The 19,524-nt window shown below is 40.1% G+C and overlaps 1 protein-coding gene across 1 annotated transcript in view; it reads right to left on the reverse strand.

Annotated features, from left to right (window-relative positions):
• Positions 1 to 19,068, reverse strand: part of DCTD (dCMP deaminase) — a 168,556-nt gene extending 149,488 nt beyond the window's left edge. Inside the window, exons 1-2 of the mRNA XM_069199245.1 lie at positions 18,916 to 19,068; positions 6,836 to 6,947 (exon numbers count right to left, since the gene is read on the reverse strand). Of these exons, the coding sequence (XP_069055346.1) occupies positions 6,836 to 6,947; positions 18,916 to 18,971 (168 nt within the window). The 5' untranslated portion in view covers positions 18,972 to 19,068. The remainder of the gene's footprint in view (positions 1 to 6,835; positions 6,948 to 18,915) is intronic.
• Positions 19,069 to 19,524: the final 456 nt, after the last annotated feature.

Genomic DNA, 19,524 nt, shown 5'->3' on the forward strand with positions numbered 1-19,524 from the left:
AATCTATTATATTTGTGGACTTAATGCTTATTACCGTCTTCCCAAGGGATGGTATGGGACATGTTACTTGGGAATAGTTTTTCCTAAGATTCATCAAATAGATGATCTGAAAAAGATGCCGAAAATTACTGAGTTACACCAAATGAGACAAAGAAGAGAGACAGCCTCTGCAATTGTAGGGGATATTTTTGGAGCAGTAATTCCTTCTGTAGGAGTTATACTGAATGCAAATTAGATACAAACGCTGTCAACTATAGTAGATAATATGTTAACCAATTTTACAGGAGATATACTTTTACTAAACACTGAATTAGCTCTGGATAGAGCTATGACGCTTCAAAATAGGCTTGCTTTAGACATAATATTAGCGAAGGACGGAGGAGTCTGCAAAATGATTGAGAGGTACTGTTGTTCATACATACCTGAAAGTGAGAAAGAGTTAAAGGATTTGCTTACTAATTTAACTAATGCAAGTAAGGATTTGAAAGAGCTGAAGGAACCAGGAGTTTGAGAAAAGGTTGGAAATGGATTTGTTACTGTAGGCAATTGGTTTAGCCACAATTGGGGTGGGATACTGTGGAAAATTTGCCAGGGAATATTAATTGTGATCATTGCTATATTAGGATTATGGGGGGGGGCATGCAAATTATGGCAGACAATTCAACTAAAAAGGGCTCAAAATAATCTGAGGAGGGAAGAACAACCCAGAAGGAGAATCTATAGGGAACATATAAGCAGAAGAAATCAAAATGTAGCTGAAAGTAATTTGTAATTGATTGACAAGGGAAAGGTGCGATGACATATTTAGTCATCAGAGGAGGGACTGTTGGAGCAGATATGCTAATTTGAGAGTATTCTAATGTTTGGCGTGTACATACATACTAATGAGAAATAATGACAAATAAAACAAATAATTTAAAATAACGTGCAATGAGTAAAATGTGCCCACGTGGAGTGGTCACCATGTATGTAACAGTACTAAAATAATGTGAAAATATAATCATTTTGTATTAAAGTGCCATAATTGATGATATATTTTATGTTTTATGATGCTTCTTATCCTTAACTTAGCCGAACTAGAGGCCTGGTCGGCGCTGGGCCTTGCTTGCTTAAACGTGGAGAAGTGATGAGCTGCCGAGGACTGGAACTTGAGAAAAGGACCTTGAACTGTACAGAGTTCAGAAGAGCTCTGCTAGAATTTTCTGCAATGTACCAGTGGACAGGAGACGATCAGAACAAATTGATACAATTATGTGTAGAGTTGGCTAAATGTACTTTCCCAGGACTCAAACAATGGAACCACTGACTAAGAGAGGTTGGGAAACAATCGAGTTACCTGAAGGGCCGGATGATGTTCTCATCAACAGAAGAATCAATCATATTAATGGAAGTTGATGCCTGAACCGACGCAAACAAGTGGTAAACAAAAACTATAGGTTAGAATCATGACCCCAGATAAGGTTGACCAATTAGCAATTTGTGGGATGGACTGAGATACCCTAATAAAAAGTCATGACACAAGAAGGGAATTCAGAGCGGAGAGGCGAAAGTTGATGACGTCGGGAGACGCTGTCCGAAGTGCTGATAATTGGGCTTCCTCTTTGTGGGCCTGATACTTGCTGATGACTGATGACCTGGGGACGAAGACTGACTTGTTGCTGATCTATCTTGGATAGGTAGCTAAAAAATGTTGACTGACTAATGTGTACTTTTTCTTCTAGGTACCAACTGCAGTGTTTTAAAATGTTTTTCTCTCTTATTTAGATTTTTTCCAAATTAATGATTTTTTGACTAAATTGTTTTCGCATGAAGATCCACATGCTGATGCTAATTTGAGATAGGTAGGCTGACAAGGGCGACTTATGGTGACTACAGACTGACTGACTTGCATTGCTGAATTATTAAATGTTTGATTTGTTGAACTAGATTTGATGTATTATTATTGGTTACTAATGAATCTTGGTGAAATTGTTGCACATGATGCTAATAAAGTTTGATTAACAATAAAGTCGAAATAAATGTTTTTGATTAGAATTGTAACAAATAGGAATAAAAACGATTAACCCTTTTGAGAGTGATGGTATTTTCTTATTAGACCAGGTTTTATGGTGTTACAAGTTGGTTATGATGTTTAAAGATGTTCCACTGGTTACCACTCAGCTAGGATGCCTTATGCGATCCAAAAGATTCATCGACCTATACGCGTCCCCTTGTAAGTTTACTTACTAAGGACAAGGCGCGCTAGCAGAGGCAACATGCTTAATGCGCTGCTTGGTGGTAAATGCTTTGATGAGTCTGTTGTAATTGTACGTATATTTCAGCCAACCACATAATCCGGGCTCACACTTATTTTAAAAATAGTAAATAAAGAACAGCCCAGAAAGTTCCAGAGCACACTCACTTGGATTTCAAATAAATCAGAGCCTGAACACGAGGGCTGGACATAACATAAAGTGTTGCTTAGGGTACTGCATCCACACCTGCCTGTCACACGTTTATATACTAGTGATGCTACTTTATGCTTGGATTACGAGTGCCTTGAGGAGGGAATATTTAACAGCCTCCACTGCCTTCTTTAGGGTTGAAACATCAAAAGTCTAAAAGACAGACCTCTTCAGTTATGATTTGAATGAAGAAAAACTATTGCATGGATAAACGTGTTTAACCTTTGTTAGAGACTGTCTTTATGAGATACACGAGAGAAAAGAAAAATACCAGCAATTCCTTGACTGTTTTTTTATGTGGTGTCTTTGTCACTTGGGGTGCATTTCTTTCATCATTCTGCTTTTTTATTGTGGTTGTAGAACAAACATTTTATGCCATGATAATGGTTTTCAGCAACAATAAAAGGATGTGTTGTTATACATATTAGGGTAATGTTTATAGTGGACCAAAAAAGGATACTTATTATGTACTATCTACTATCTATATTCAAAATTTCAGATGATTAACTCAGTGGCACGTTTTGTTGCCGTAATAGAAAAAACAAATTTCAAAGTGAGCTTCATGTTAATGTGTGCTTCTATATAACCGTACCCAGGTTCCCGTGATCATTCTGGGTTCCTCTTGTAATTGTTTTTGCTGAACATTTTTTGTAGCCCAGGTTTTGCAAGTACATTCTGTGGGTAGTGGCTTTACACGTTTCGTAGGTTTGAGCGCCCATCAATACCTTCCCAACCAAATTCACACAGATCTTTTTCTACATATGCATGATCAAAACCATTCACACATCTTCTGATCAAGTAGAATGCTCTTTTATTGTGTCCATGCATAGAATAGGACGTCGGTGGAAGGTCACTTAGAGGGACTGATCTTTTGAACTCACTGTACCTACCAAAGGTAGTCCAATGTGCGACAGTCAGAACTTGTTTTACACACACACACACACGGTATTTTTCTATGTCTTTAAAGTCACATTCTTCTTCTGTCTCAGCAATCCTTCTAGAAACTTCATAGGTTTTAGCTACAGCCATCTATGTGCTTGTGGTAGTAGTTTTTTGTAACCTGTTTATTGGTGGCTGGTAGGATGAAACTCTTACTATGGCAATTAAAACGTGAACGTTTAGCTTTAGTGATTATGTCAAGTAGCTTTTTCTCTTTCAATACAAATCTCTCCTGCTTCAGTTCTGCGTATAGTTTCGATCCATGTTCCAAGCATCTAGATGTGTCTTTATATTGTTATCCACATATTGTTTGGTCACGAAATTATGTAGTTGCACAGGTGATCTCTGAATCGTTTGTTCTAGTTTCATTATTGGAGCCACAAAATGGAACCTTCCTTCTCTGTCTTTCTCCACAAAATGTCTTTGGATGAATTTTCTGTAGAGGTATAGTTTTTCCACCTCTAGCTTCTTCACTCTTTCCAAATACCAGGACCCATATCTCAAGTAGTTTAGGCAATCAAATTAGTCAAACATAGTAATCAGGGACTCCAAAGTCTTCAGGTATAGCGCCCAATCACTTTCCCGATCAACCTGTACCAAGCTTTTCACTAGAGCTATTGTGTAAAACCTTTGCCCAGTACTTGCAAAGTTCTGACTTTTCTTCACATTCTTTGACAAATTCTACAAACTTGGTTTTCTGATTTTGAACTGAGGGCACTGAACATTCCCTGGCTTTGCATTATGTCTTTTGAATGAAGTGCACCCTGTGGCTTTTTCACATCTGAGATAAGATATGCAAAGCCTAATTTGTCATCCTTGTTCCAGTAAGCCTTCCAAAGCAATGCTTCTATGGCCCCAGATATGATGAGCATACCTTGTTATGAACGAACATAATGAGTTCCGCTCAATCCTGACTGGACAGTTTTACTTCCAAAGATTTCAGCCTCAATAAGTGCATTGTCTATGCCACACCCACTGAGATAACTTCCTGCACACCGCAACGCAAATCTTCATCAGTGAGGAAGTATTCTGGGAGATCAGAGCATGGATTCCGGCCCAAAGGGGAACTGCCTTTTCTTCTTCCTTCAGTCCGCATCGAATAAGTGATATGATAAATTCAGTTAAAACAGCTTTTTGGACCGCAGCATCAAATAGCAGAAGATCCATGTCCTCAGCCACTTTGAAACTTTCTGGTAGAATGGGACATGTTGATGGATAGCAGTGATTTTTCCACACATTGGAAGGTAGTTGGGTTATATGTTTGCAGCTTCATTTGTTTATGCCTACAGCTGACACAACTGGTTTTACAGCAGCTACTTCAATAGTACAGTTTTGAAAAAGCACCTTGGCAGTAGCATGTGTGCTGGATGTTCCAGACAAAGAAGAGCGTTGATCAAAATTATTAAGAGTAGCAATTGTAAATCCTTTCCTGGTAAAGTGGCTTGGAAGGGGGGCACTGTCGGATTCACAAGATTTTACAGCATGAGCGGCTAACAAGTTCCTGCTCCATACTATGTCGTTATAACTTATTGATACACCAATCCTATTCATGGAAGTGATTAGCTCTTTACTTTTGCACTTGTCGTAGATTGCGTGGGCAGTCATCATGTGAAGCTGCGTTTTCTATAAGCCGTGATGCAATTCATAAAATAGGATTTGGAAAAGACAGTACATTTGCACAGCATAAGCCTGTCGGTTCATGAGAATTCTCTTCCACTTCTTCGCTTATTTCTTCAAAGACATAATCAATGTTGTTGGCTTCTGTTCAGAACTCAAGAACTTTAGCTTGTAGCAGTTCTGCTATGCTGATATTAAACAATGATGTAAAAAAAAATGTTAAGACAACATCAGGCGTTTTTGTTGACTCCCATGATTTGCGGAGCTCTGGAGCATTGCAAAATTTTTCACCAAGTTCAAAATCAAAATCTTTCAGGATGTTTCTTAAAATGATTCCTGCTGATTTTACTGCATCCTGAGATCCTATTTTAGCAACAAGAACTTCAGGAGTCAAATCCTTTGAGAACACCACAAGTGGCTCATTGTTTTTTGTTAGTGACAAAAACGAATTCTGTCATTGTACGTTCTCACCAGAAAAATCTTAATTTCATTATTATGGATCAATACAGTTTCATCAATGTTGACCAATATTTCTCTGATCTCACTGAGTGTGAACCCACAGCCAGAACTCAATAGTGGCTTTAAAACTTCATTTCCTTTTCAAAGAGTGCAAACTTAACTAAAGGCTGGAGGTTACATTACTGCTGGGATCTCATTGTACATTCATATTTTCTCATTTATGCACTCATGCAGTTTGGGTGGACATACAAATCTGCTGCAAATACATTCAAGTTGCTGTTTAGATCAGCTACTCGGCTGAAAACTTAATCTTGCAAGACACTACCTGCAGATAAAAACATGTTTGCCCTTTGAGACTCCCATACTCTGTCCTTTATTCTTTCCTCAATCCCTTTGGCCCATGTTCTGGCTAAACCACAGATAGCACATTGAAGATCCTCCGCTTTCTGATCAGTTGTTGGATGTGGACGAGGGGGGGCCACTGATCTTCTAAGCGGATGGGTATTGAGTTTGATTATTGATTTCAAAGAAGACTCGGATTCTTGTTGCGATTCACTGGTTACTGATATTTTTTAACACATTTTTTCCAGACATTTTTCCATTGTATGCGACTTGTAACACTTGTTGTTACAATGATAAAATATTTGATCCTCTTCAACCATCACTTTCAATCTTTTGTGAAATTCGTCTTGCAGTATTTCTGCAGCATTTCAAACTCTCTTTTGTCCAGCTGCAGTTGATAATCGCTTTTTAGGGATTAGTTTGGCATATGACACATGTGTCTTTGTTGAAGGACCCTCAGATTTTGTAGTTAGCAACACTCTGTCAGGAGGTAAAAAATCTGTGCTACCACCTGCTTTGCTCCTGTTTACGAATCAATGGAAAACCTCAAATAAAAAACAATATTAAAATAAATTACCAATATTATGGCTCAAGGACATCATTATAGAGCCTTCATACTAGAAAATGTCAGAAGGGTTGCTCTGAGGAGTTATTTTCTGTCTCTATAAGACTATTTGACTCCCAAAACCTATGTTTTGACACAAAATGAAGTATATAGGTCTCATGATTCATAAAAATAAAATCTCATCACTGCAAAACATCCGCCATTTTTACAAATGTCGACCAAAAAAAAACAAATAAATAAAATCGGCCCGGATTACCAATTTCTACTACAAGGGGCCCGGACTATGGTATCGGGAGGAGAGGCAAGCAATACACCATCCCAGTGCACTATATTATTAAATAGCCATGTCAATATGGCGCATAACACTATGCTTTATTTGTTGTATTATTTAGTCCGGTGAGATACAAATTTACCTGAGCTGACAAAACATGCAACTGTGGAGATTAACTTCAATTTATAATCCCCTTACCTGAGAATTTGGATCCTTGCTTCTCTGTGCTGATAAGAATGCAACTGCCATAAAATATTCAGGCCATTCCAAATAATCTTCACGTTTTTTACATAGCTGTTGGGATCCAGGCCTGTAAAAACCAAGAAAACACATAAAAACTCAAACTAAATACCCATCACATGCATCACACCCCGTTCTAAATAAATGTGAGACTTGAGACATTAAAAAGATCCAACCCTACATAAAAAAGTCTACAATATTTCTAGGCCTTGGTCTACATGATGATCACTTATAATAGCTGCAATCAGAGCTGAACCAACTAATCTTCTTAAAGAAATTACGGACCAGTATCATCTCACAGGTCCCCAGAGACTAATCAGTTTCTTGTCATTTTGGTAATCGATCTTAAAGTGCCTTGGAGATTTTCAATTGCATGCTTGACATTAATCTTCTTCATCTTGCTCTTAAAAAGATTTATGATCCATCAAAACATTACCATTTACATTCCCCTCATCTTTCCTTACTCATCGAGGATACTCTAATCAACTGACCTTAAGTTACCAAACTAACTTGCTTTTCCATAAACATGATTCCGGATACTCTTTTCTCTTCCAATATCAGTCCTGCTCTCACAAACTTGCAACTGTGGGTTACATGAGCTTTCAAGTCGATCTGCAATACCGTCAATAAGCCTTAAAGGCATTAGAAAAACTCACTCTTTGCGCCTGCTGGTCTGGCTTACATGCAATGGTTTGTCAACGCACTATGCAGAAGAACAACTTCGTATATCTGTTGCTACTTGCCACTTACGTTTGTCTTTAGTCTTTAATCAGGTAAAAGCATGTCGGGTATCTGGGTAGGGAGTATTCAGGAGAGTTTGCAGAGATTGCCAACTATTTCACATCAAAAGCTGAAACTCTACTTTACATTTACCTTAATGTTTGCTTCTCCTTAGCCCATTCAAAGTGTTTTGGCTGGCTTCCACCCCTCTCCGAGTCCCCGTCTGAGAGCAAGTCTGTCTGACTTTTCTTATTCATGGCAATTCAGTTGCCCATTTTACTGACCATCGCCAGCACCCCAAATTTCTTCTGTCATTCATTGCGTTCTACGCAACAGTATAAATAATGTATATACTGGTTAACTTTCCTACATTTAAACATACCACTGTTCTCCTTGTTTAGTCCTGCAACTATCACTGCTGGCATTCCTAAGGTTTTAGAATGGGTCTACCAGCATTTTTTTCCTAAACTAGGTCTCTTTTATTAATCAGGTCATAGCCTGTTTGATTTTTGTTGTGAAGTGCTTCGCTTGTTTCTCCCACACTAATCTCTCACGAAATTCTATTCTCTTTGATCTGTAGGCAACATTTGACAAGTATGAGCACTATGGCCACAATGTATGATGCGCTGCAAGAGTTAACTGATAGAAAATCGAAACTGCTTTCTCAGTCACTTGTGAAGTCTGGTGCTATTGGTGGGCAGTGTAAAAACGAATACCACTTGTGGACAGATTTATACCACTATTTTTCCAAAGTGTTGAGAGTCGCTTCAGTTAGCAGTGTGTTTCATACAGCTCACCAAAAGTCACAGCATTTCAACAATTTCATTTGGATTACATGATATTCCAAGCAATGCTTTCACACCAGATCAAATTGTAAAGTTACAAATGGCTCCAGCACTAGACGTTCTTCTTCATAACTAAATTTGACAACAGCAATTATTTTTCATACCTTTTCGCTACACGTGTTGGTTGTTTTCCCCTATTAAGGACCATACATGCCAAAACACTGAAGGCAGAATCTGGCACAGCTCACAATGAGTACGCACGTTACACCTTCTGGCCAGACACATGTGCAGAGTAGCATTTAATAGGTAATAAAGCTGCAAGGCCCCTTCAGGGCTTATGAAATTCCGATAGCCTGACTCCTAGGGCATATTGTTTGAGGTCAAGGACCACAGGTTTTCATGTTTATTTTGTCCATGGGACAGGTAGGCCCAACACTCTGCAGCACAAACCCTTTGGTTGCCAGTTTACAGTACCACACTATAGATCAGGGAATGGTGTTGTCCGCAGTTAAGGTAGTATTTGTGTCCATATGTGAATGCGGTTTGAACTTGTATTTATGGCTCATTAATGCAAAGCCTTTATTATTAGGGTGCGAGATGTAAGTAAATGTTGTAAGCTGGGACTACACTTCCGACAGTGTTTCCTGTATTAAAATGTGTACACGTTTGCAAAGTTTAACAATATGAGGCTGCGTATAATGTTCCCAGAATGCTTTCTGATTAGATGCAAATGTTTGCAGAAGCTTGAAAGCAAGATTGATGAGTCTTTGCTTTGAAATTTAATTTTCATTATAAAAGAATGCAACTATTAAAAACATTTTACTAAATAACTGTGAAATTTAGGTACCATTTCTTTGAAGCATCATCTACTAAAATGTGTTGATGTATGCTAGCATTCACAAAAAATATTCATAATAGAAAATCAGTGGAACCAGTTTGGGAAACGTGAACATGAACAATCATTGGCAAAGCCAATAGGTCTGACATTGTTGTTAAGCCTTTTGGGTTTGTCAATGTGCCTCTTGTTTTTACATGGTTTTTGTAAAAATCTTTATTGTGGAAGCTGCCAGGCCCTCACCCTTATAACAAACATTGGCAAAAAGCGATAATATTGTTTGGTCTCAAAAACCACACATTGCTGCATTGACTCACATTGAACAAGAATACTTAGTGTGCCAAAATACTCCTTGTAAAAGAGCAGAATACTGAGCTCCTTCAAGACTCCATTCATGCACTTGTCCTTAAACAAGAACTCACGCAAGAAGTCAGAGAGGCAAGGATGGCTACTCAGAGCCATATCAATCAATGGGGTGATAAAACAAGCAAAACTCTAGATTGGCTCCAACACCACGTCAGCCCGGATCCCCAGTGGCATCCCTAGAACGGGACAAAGGCACCCATGTCACAGGCAGTGGAGAGACTGCGAATGAGTTTGCAATATACTATGACAAACTTTATGAGGCCGAGTCGGAAGGCCCGACGAAGATTTCGTGCAGTTCGTCGCCAATGTGCCAATACCCCATCTGTCACCAGAGATGCAAAACTCTGCAGAGGCAGAAATAACCAAGGAGGAGCTGAGGGAGGCTTTGGGCCAGCTCCATCTGGTAAAGCGCCGGGCCCAATGGATTCCCTGACACATTTTGGCACTTGATCTGGCTCACCTCTGGCCCCTTGATGCTTAAGATGTTCAATGAGGTTTTAGAGCGTGGTGAACGTCCCCTAGACTTACAGATGGCAGAGAGTCATCATACCAAAACCAGAGTATAAAGCGATCTCTGTACTGAATAAGTGGATGAAGGTATGGGCAAAGCTATTAGCAGACAGGCTGGCGAAAGTGATTTATCACTTGGTCCACCCTGACCAATTTGGCTTTGTGCCTTATAGAGCTACTAGGCACAACATACAGAGGGGGTATAACTCCCTGGAGCTGAGCAGTCACCAGCCCAGCCACCAGGAACTCTGATGGTCGACTTCCAAAAAGTGTGTGACATGGTTAGCTGAGACAACCTGTTTGCCCTACTCCAACGATATGGGTTTGGCCAGCGCTTAACTCGCTGTGTCAGCCTATTGCATACCCACCTGAAGGAGCAAGTGCAGATTGGAGGGACTGTCTTCACCTGTTTTACTGGTAGGTGGGAAACCCAGGCTGCTCCTAATCCCCACTCCTGTTTGCTCTCACCACTGAGCCATTTTCGGCCTTGGTGTAGATGCTTTGTTCCAGGGCTTTCAGTGGACCAAGGGAGTGGCTGACAGGACCTCCCTTTACACAGATGGTGCCCTGATGTTTTTGGACAATACGGAGGAGACGAGGTCAAGAGCTCCCCAGATATCGCAGACATTCAGGACTTATTCCAGCTTGCTTTTAAACAAGACCAAGTCGACTATCTACCCAACAAACTTCTGTCCCAGGTTGGCGCACTGGCTGGGCCCCCGGTTACAAATACTGCAGAAAGGTTTTAAATACCTGGGAGTCTTCATCGCACTGGACATGGTCAATGTGCATGAACGTAATCTGGACTGTGCTGTCCAGAAGCTTGCGTAGGGCATGAAATTCTGATCCTCCTTGTCACTCCCCTTGCTGGGTCGTTGTGCCGTCTTTAAGATGGCGGCCCTCTCAAAACCCCTATATCAGCTCCAAAACTTCCCTTTTCTGATCGAACGATCCTTTTTCAAAAAAGTTGATGCCCTGTTGCAGTCCTTGCTCTGGGGGCAGGAGTGGGGTGGGGGGTAGCGGGTCTCCCTGGGTTTGTGTTGCCAACCCTTGTTCACCGCGGGTCTTGCCGTGCCAGACATGCTCCTATATTCTCGGGCGGCTCACTTCCTCATCGTGAATGACTGTTGGTTTGCCAGATTTGATTACCCGGCCTATGCCTCAAAGGGATGTGTCATAGGTTGCACTAATCTGCCTCATCTGTTATATGGGGGTTGTCCTGAATAGGTTGCACTCGGCCACTGGAACAGTGTTAAAGGCGAGGACAGACGCACTGGGGGCTATGGGATAGGCCTCCACGTTTACATTGGAGACCCTGCTCTGGCAGGGGGTTTGGCTCCCCGAGGCCGCAGCCCCGGGAGGGTTTTCAGCTGTGACATCATTGGAATATCAAGATGTTCTACAAGAAAAGCTTCTGAAATTCTTTGCAGACCTTCAAACAGAGCATGATCTCACTCGCTCCTAATTTTTCCGCTATCTCCAGCTGCAGCACGCTCTCCAGCCTTATCTGCCCCCCTGATGAGGAGATACCAGAGTATTCCCCTCTAAGCTGCTCCTGACTAACATAAAAGAGCATAAACTGTCGAACATATAGCACATGCTAATTCGAAATGCTCCGGATTGTACAGCCAGGGTGCAGGAGGCATGGAAGGCAGACTTGGGGCCACTGGACTACTAGAATTGGTTTGAAGCGCTAGTGGACCTGCGCGAGAAAGCAAATCGCCTTGCAATTTCGATTGGCACAGTTCAAACTGCTGCACAGAATACACAACACACGAACAAGACTCCACAAAATGGACCCGATCCACTTGGGACGCCGCCTGCCATGTGATAATCCTGAGGGTGACCTGCTCCATACTTTTTGGCAGTGTCCCACCCTCGCTGCTTATTGTTCCTATATTTTACATATGCTATGGGAGGTGCTGGGGTGGCCAGTCACCAAAAAACCCAAACTGATATTATTGCATGTCACGGAGGGCATTGAGGGCAATAGATTACACAAAGCTTTGTTGTGGTTAGGGTTAGCAACCGCCAAAAGAGACATTGCCCAGGCGTGAAAATCCACATCGGCCCCACCACTAATAAATGGACTTAATGTATGGCTCACTGTATGGTCCTAGAGGGACCAATCTTCTAAGCATGCTGTTGCCCAAAAAAAGTGCGAAAATCTGGCAGGGGTGGAATGATTTTAGAGGCATTACCCTAGAGCCCTGCCCAGCCCAGCCAAGGACTCTGCATGGACAGTCACAAGCACACAGGGGGAGGTGACTGAAAGTACTATTACTACATTGTATGGACCTCTGGCCAGCAAAGGGGCTTGAACCAACATAATGTGGGGCGTGATAACCACGGCTGCATAACATGCACTACCTTACTAAATATGAATACGTATCTCATGTGGGATGCCTGGTGTGTTTTACAAAATAAAAAAGTTTAACTTTTTTTTTTTTTTTTTTTTTTTAAAGGAAGAATAGCAGAATGCTGTCACTCATGGTGAAGCCAGTTTCTGGCGAGAGAGAGAATTTTTATAAAACCAAAAGGTCTATGTTGTTACCTTAAGACCTAATTAGGGGCCCAATTCTTAAACAAAGTCACAAAAGTGCACCCATGGTATATGCCCTTTCATTAGTGCAGATTTGCAGCTTTCATTAATTCTCAATAGTTTACAGAAGTAGGCCAGCAAATCTTACTCCTAAAAAATATTTGTGAATTGCATTTTTGCAAGAGCAAACATGAATGTGTAGATTTGCTCATGCGCAAATCTGTTGCGCACTTACAAGTTCGCTTTCCCACCCAGGGAAAAAGTTTTATTTCTGCCCTTGTCAGGAATAAATGTCCAACCTTTCTCAGTAGGGGAAAAAATAGAGAAGAGCTGGTGAAAACACTTAAAGCATGCAAGTTAACAGGTTTGCACAGATTCCACAGTGCATTCCAGCCCTGAAACTATTGCTTAACGTCACACCCAGCCCCAGGATGTAAATCTGTGGAAAGGTGGCAAAATGCAGGAATTGCTAGAATTTAAACCCTACTATAGTATGAGCCCTGGCTTAATCACAGAGGCTATTATAAGAACTCTTATATAAAGAGATTGCTGCCATAATATATTGCTGCACTACATGTCATCAAAGGGAAAACTGGATTTTTTTTTTTACAGGGTAAGTAGATTTGTGAAGCAACTTGTCCTATTGACAAGTAGATATTTTATTAAATTTCACACCCCTCCCCTTTTCCGGCCTTACACAAACAGGCTGAGTCGCGAGAGGGCATGCTTAAGAGCACAACAAAGACTTTCACCCACAGATTGTGCCATGCCCTCTGGAGACAAAAGTGCTTAACAATGTCCCACAATAGCACAGTGGCCAGTAACCACCACCAAAGGTCAAAGAAATGTAAACTCACATACTATGAGGTTCTGCCCATTTCACAAGACTCCATCCATCAGACACTTTCACCAAATTAGAGAATGGTATGTAACTGAGGATTTTAAATGCAATTATTTGTTGTAATGTAACAGTAACCTTACTCTTCATCCTAACAACATTGCATAGTTCCATTCACTATGCAACCTAATACACTCAATAACTCATAGTACTCAATCCCAGTCTACAACTGTTAAATGTATTTCTGTACTTGCATTACATTAGTTTGCAGCATACTGCACATGCACAAACAAGGATACAAATATACGTCAGATCATAATGTAAACTAATGTTCTGATCAACTGTGTCATCCTTTTTTGATGTGCTGGAAAGTTTCTTTTATCTCACCCGCTGCTTCCTTACAATATAGAGTCCCTGCGCCTCAAAGTTCTCTGCTTGGTTTCTTTAAAATATTTAGTTTTCTTCTAATATTTTTTTCTTTGGTTTGCATGCACTTTTCTTCTTCTTTTTTTTAAAGATTATGCTCTGGTTTATTTCTAAGTTCCTACTTCTACATCCAAGCTCATCGTTCTGCTTGTCTTTCAGCTATCAGAACTTGGACAGAGTAATTTTCTTCACTTAAAACAGGATTGCTTTTTTATGCTACTAATGCCATTCCTTTTCCTCCTTCAATCTCCATTCTGCCTTCAGCTGCCCTTACCAACTCTGCACATAATCTTATTATACTTTTTGAATAATAGATTAACTTTCATAAAACATTCTCTGGTTTCACAGATATGTCACTTTCAACTCTATAACATCAAGAAAATCAAAGCTTTTCTTCTCTTGTTGCAATCAAACTTCTTATTCTTTCTCACTTGAGTTACTGTTGTTCACTCTACCCAGTCCTTATTCCCCATGTGTGGCTTCTACTTCACTCTATCAACTGTACTTGTTCTAGTTCCTCTCAAGCATTCTGATAAGATATTTCTGTTAGATACCCATATCTTGTTGCTTTCAATTTCATTACTTGTGCATTGTTTCCAACTGCTTTAGGGGTCTTGCTCTCTCATTTCATTGCATCAATTCATTGTATCAACCTACTAAAAATGTAAGTTTCGCTTGTGAAGGTGTCTTGGTTAACTATCATCTTCATTGTGCTGCCTACAATTTCAGAATCTGTATTTTGCTAGTCCCCAAATTTTGGAGTGACCCTACTGTCTCCATGAGACCTTCAAAACTGACCGTCTTTCAATAATGTATGAGAAATTATCTACTTGACTTAGCGTCCTCCATGTATCACTAGTCTATGTATGCACTCTGTCTTCCCCTGGTCTCATTTGTTCTCATGCAAGTTCAGTACATATTGCGTTGCTGCACTTTGGGAAAAACACTATACAGGAACTAAAAAAACAAATACACAATTCACTGTTTAACAGACTGGCCAACTACCAACCGCCTACTACAGGTCTAAAAATCCATCCAGTAGTTAAAGGTCAAACCTAAAGCCTCCTGAAGTGAACTACTAAACCAAAATAGTTTTGCTTTAATAAAACGTGGCACCCGTGTAAATTTCCACTCTTGAGCACGTGGATAAAGAAGGTCTCCTCAAGATTCAAGAACAGGATGCCAATACTAGTGCAACATAAAGCAGGGAAGAGGTTATAGGAAAGAAGTGCAACTGACCTTGCTGCAAACCCCATTCAGTTTTCTTCAGGTTAGAGGCACCAGAAAGTACCTTCAGGTGCATTCAGCACCAGAGAGATATGGGCAGTTGAAAATCCTGTGACATTACCAGTAATGTCAACACCAGGAGCCGTTAGGTTCTTTAGATCAATTGTTTCCAAATGAAGTTCCACAAAAACAAAATAAAAAGGGTTTGCGTTTCCTAATGAAACAATTCAAAGCACACACGTCTTCTTGACAACATAACTGAAAAAGCAGTGGCAGATGTTTCTTGGTGATAATATAGCAGTCACTCAACTCACGCACTCACTCACTCAACCGTTATGCAAGAAATGTATTGGGAAAGGTAGATCTTAACCAATAGTGATACCACAGGCATGGACAGAGTATTGTTAGTTCACTCAAACTGTGGTCCTTAACATGTATAACAAAGCTGTGAAACATGTTTAACATTATTTGTACCCTGCTTTCTAGTTACCATTTCTATACGATTGCTTCTGGTCAGTGTCCTCGCGTGGAAACAAGGCGGTTTTGTTACAGAGCAACAGGACTGTATTGCTGATTAATACCCATTAGCCCTAATGTACGAATTCCCCGCCATCTGCTGTAGACACTTTGGATTTTATTTCATGCCACTGTATACCATGCCCACATTAAGAATCAAACTTTGTCAACCCTATCTTTAGAGGAATAAACTCATCAACAACCACCCAAATGTTGGGTGTCTAGGATTAAAAGAACAGTGAGGCACTGTTTCTTATGTTTCAACTTAAATGCATGGGTGTTAAGATATATGCATATTATCTGTACTACTTTAGGTATAGAAAGAGTAGACCTGATGCAAAGAGAGCTCAACTACTCTAACCAGGCAACTCCCAAAGTATAAGGGATAATTAAAATGCCCTAGGCGCAAAGTAGCCTTTGGGAAAATATACATAACATAGCAACAACTGTCCTGTAAAAATAAAATCAGCTATGAAAAGTGCTGATATTGTAGCAGCAGATATGTTAATAAGGGAATATGCTAATGAGTTGCATATATTGACTAATAAGAAAATTTGATATTTGATTAACAGTAATTGAAAATAACGTGTATTGTGCAAAATGTGCCCACGGGGAGTGGTCACCATCTGTGTTAACAGTACTAAATATTGTGAAGTGTTTAAAAATATTGTATTGATATATTATAATGTTATAATCTATGTTTTGTAATGCCATATGCTTTCAGTTTAGCCAGAGGCCTAGTCAGCACTGGGCCTTGCTTGCTTAAACATAGAGAAGCGATGAGCCGCCGCGGACTGGAACTGGAGAAGGAGACCTTGAACTGTACAGAGTTCACCATGAAACATTGCTAGTAAAATCTGCAAACTCACCAGCGGACAAAAGACGATCAGAACAAATTAATACAATTATGTGTAGAGTAGGCTAAATGTACTTTCCCAGGACTCGAACAATGGAGCTACAGACTAAGAGCTAGGAAAAACAATTCAGTTACCTGAAGAGCCGGATGATGTGCTCATCAACAAGAGGACCAATCATGTTAATGGAACTTGACTCTCAAAATAACGTAGACAAGTGGTAAACAAAAATTATAGGTTAGAATCGTAACCCCTGATAAGGTTGACCAATGGGCAAATTGTGGGACGGACTGAGAGACCCTAATAAAAAGTCATGACATGACTGGAAAAAAACAGAACGGAGGGCGGAGAATCAAGAGGCGAAAGTGATGATGTCAGAAAACGCTATCCGAAGTGCTGAAACTTGGGCTTGCTTTCTGTGAGCCTGAGCCTTGCTGATGACTGATGACCTGGAGACGAAGACTGACTTGTTGCTGATTTATCTTGGATAGCTATCTATCACCTGACTGACTAATGAATGCCTTTTCTTTCTAGGTACCAACTGCGCTGTTTTAGAATGTTTTCCTCTTCTAGATAGATTTTTTCCAAATTAATGATTTTGACTAAATTGTTTTTGCATGAAGCCCCACATGCTGATGCTAATTTGAGGATAGGCAGGCTGACAAGGGCGACTTAGGGAGACTTAGACTGACTGTCTTATATTGCTGAATTATTCGATTGCTCATTAATTACTATGCTTTGTTTAATGTTGATTGCATATTAATAAGGTGCAGAGAATTCATTACTTATGTAGCTAATAAAGATTGGTAATCGTGATCATTATTGAATAAAAGTTTTTTCCGGATTAAAATTGTAACTAATAGGGAATAAAACAGAACTAACTTCCACATGAGTGATGGTGTTTTTTCTGATTAGTTCATGGCATTTTAAATTGATTGGCTTGATTAAATGAAGTTTTCTTTACTCGCTATACTTGACTAGGATGCCCTATGCGATCCAAAAGATTAATCGACCTATATGCGTTCTCTTGTAAGTTTACTTACTAGGTACAAGGCGCGCTATCAATATATAACTAATAATCTGAATTAAAATAAAATGTATTGTGAATCGGGGAAATACAAAAACTGGATTTAACATTTTCATGGGAAGGTTGAAGCCTTTGAATATTTGGTTTTACTTGTACAGATGAATCCATATGCTAGTCTCTAGCATGTTGTTTTTCCTCTTAATGAAAGTTCTTTTTTGACGTGTACCACGGATTTATTTGAGGCTGCCGATCATTAGTACAGGATTATGTTCAAGCTAAAGATACCATCTTAAATTTTAACATCCACTTCCAAATTATTTCACATTTACAAAGCATTTCAAATGTTCAGTTTTGCTTTTTACGTATATATACTTTGGAAATCAGCTAACAATTAATTTTCTAACCAATCATGGGCTCCCCGAACAAGCCTCTAAGAATCGGTATTCTATAAAATTGTGGCAGGTCTCATTGACAAAGCCTAAACCTGTATCACAATTTGTGTAACTGCAAGGATTGCTCACCTTCCTAAGGTTTGAATGTTATGGTCTTCATAACTTGATAGACAGCTCTGTCCTTGGAATGGGGAGACTCAGTAGACCTCCACAATATGCAAAAGGTTTTACACTATCACTTATTAGGCTTTGTGCAGCTGCCCCGCGAACACATAACAATGTCCTGGCATGGGGCTTGCTGCACTACTGGCGGAGATTAATTATGGCATACCGGCACTCCCTTCCAAGTGATGACAATGTCTGTGATTTTATTATTACTACGTTGCTTATGAGTAATTTTGTATAAGTGACAAATCTTTCTTCTTTTGGTTCCTGGATATTATATATGTTCGGAATTTTCCAATGCTGTAGTTTGCAGCATTTCACTCATACACAATGTTACAAACCACAGGAAACGATGATGATGCAGAGCCCTCAGGTTTCCTATCATCATTCACGAGTAAAGCTACTACAGCCCAGTTGTTTTGTTTACATTCCGGGATTTGTAGTCTCGTTTAACCCTTTATTAAGATCAGTACTACAAATCCAAGAATGCTTAGAATGCACCCGTCCTGGATGAGATACTCCAGGGTACCTAAAATAAAAAGCTGAACTCTTCACAACGAAAACAAACAATGCCACGCGCCAGTGTTAATCTAATCTAGGGTGTGGAGAATAAGCGACTGAGCGTTCACTGGACACAACATAGATCGGCATTTTTTTTTCAGAGAAAGTCGGAAGCAAAAACACATGGGCAGCTGACAGTCGCGCACACAAGACTTTAAAAGCATCCTCAACCACTGCTTACGCCAGAGGTCAAGCTAAAATAAAATGAGATTCTTCGGGGTAGTGGCACCATGCCGTAGCAGTCATTGCTGGCGAGATTCGCAAGAGCGTTTACCCGTTCTGGAGGTGGCAGGACTCTGAGCTCCCCTCTTGCTGCTGATGGTCGCTCATGCTGGCGATGTCAAGGTCCAAAGGAAGCGAGAGGCAACTCAACAGTAGCGCGCAAAGTTTCAGTTCAGATTGTGAAACAAGCCCTACTTGCTTTGAATAAAACGACTAAAGCAGGCCTATCCCATATAGTGACGATGATAGGTGCGATAATAAGGGTGGTAAAAGACTTCCGTTGTATTTCTATATTATCGCGTAATACTCGTAGGAAGGCGTTGAAGAGCTTAAGGCGAGAACCCGGCTAGTTGGAACCCAAGGCTGATGGTTAATCGAGTGGTTGTTTTTTGTTATTGCAATAAGTCATGTGGTCTTAGGAAAAAATGCATGCATTTACTCCAGTTACTTTGTGATTTATTATAGTAATATTAGGTGTGATAATTAGTGGGTCTATGGGCTTTCAAGCTAATGGTTGTTGAGGTGAGGCTTTCAGGTGAATGGTTGGTGAGGTGAGATGGGCTTATGGATGTAGCCTTATACGCACACTACAAAAAGAGCACACAGACTCGGGTGTACCAAATAACTAACTTGCCTTGCTTAGACAGCTGTAATTTATTCA

Source organism: Pleurodeles waltl, chromosome 1_2, assembly GCF_031143425.1.
Source record: "Pleurodeles waltl isolate 20211129_DDA chromosome 1_2, aPleWal1.hap1.20221129, whole genome shotgun sequence".
Taxonomy (NCBI): Eukaryota; Metazoa; Chordata; class Amphibia; order Caudata; family Salamandridae; genus Pleurodeles; species Pleurodeles waltl.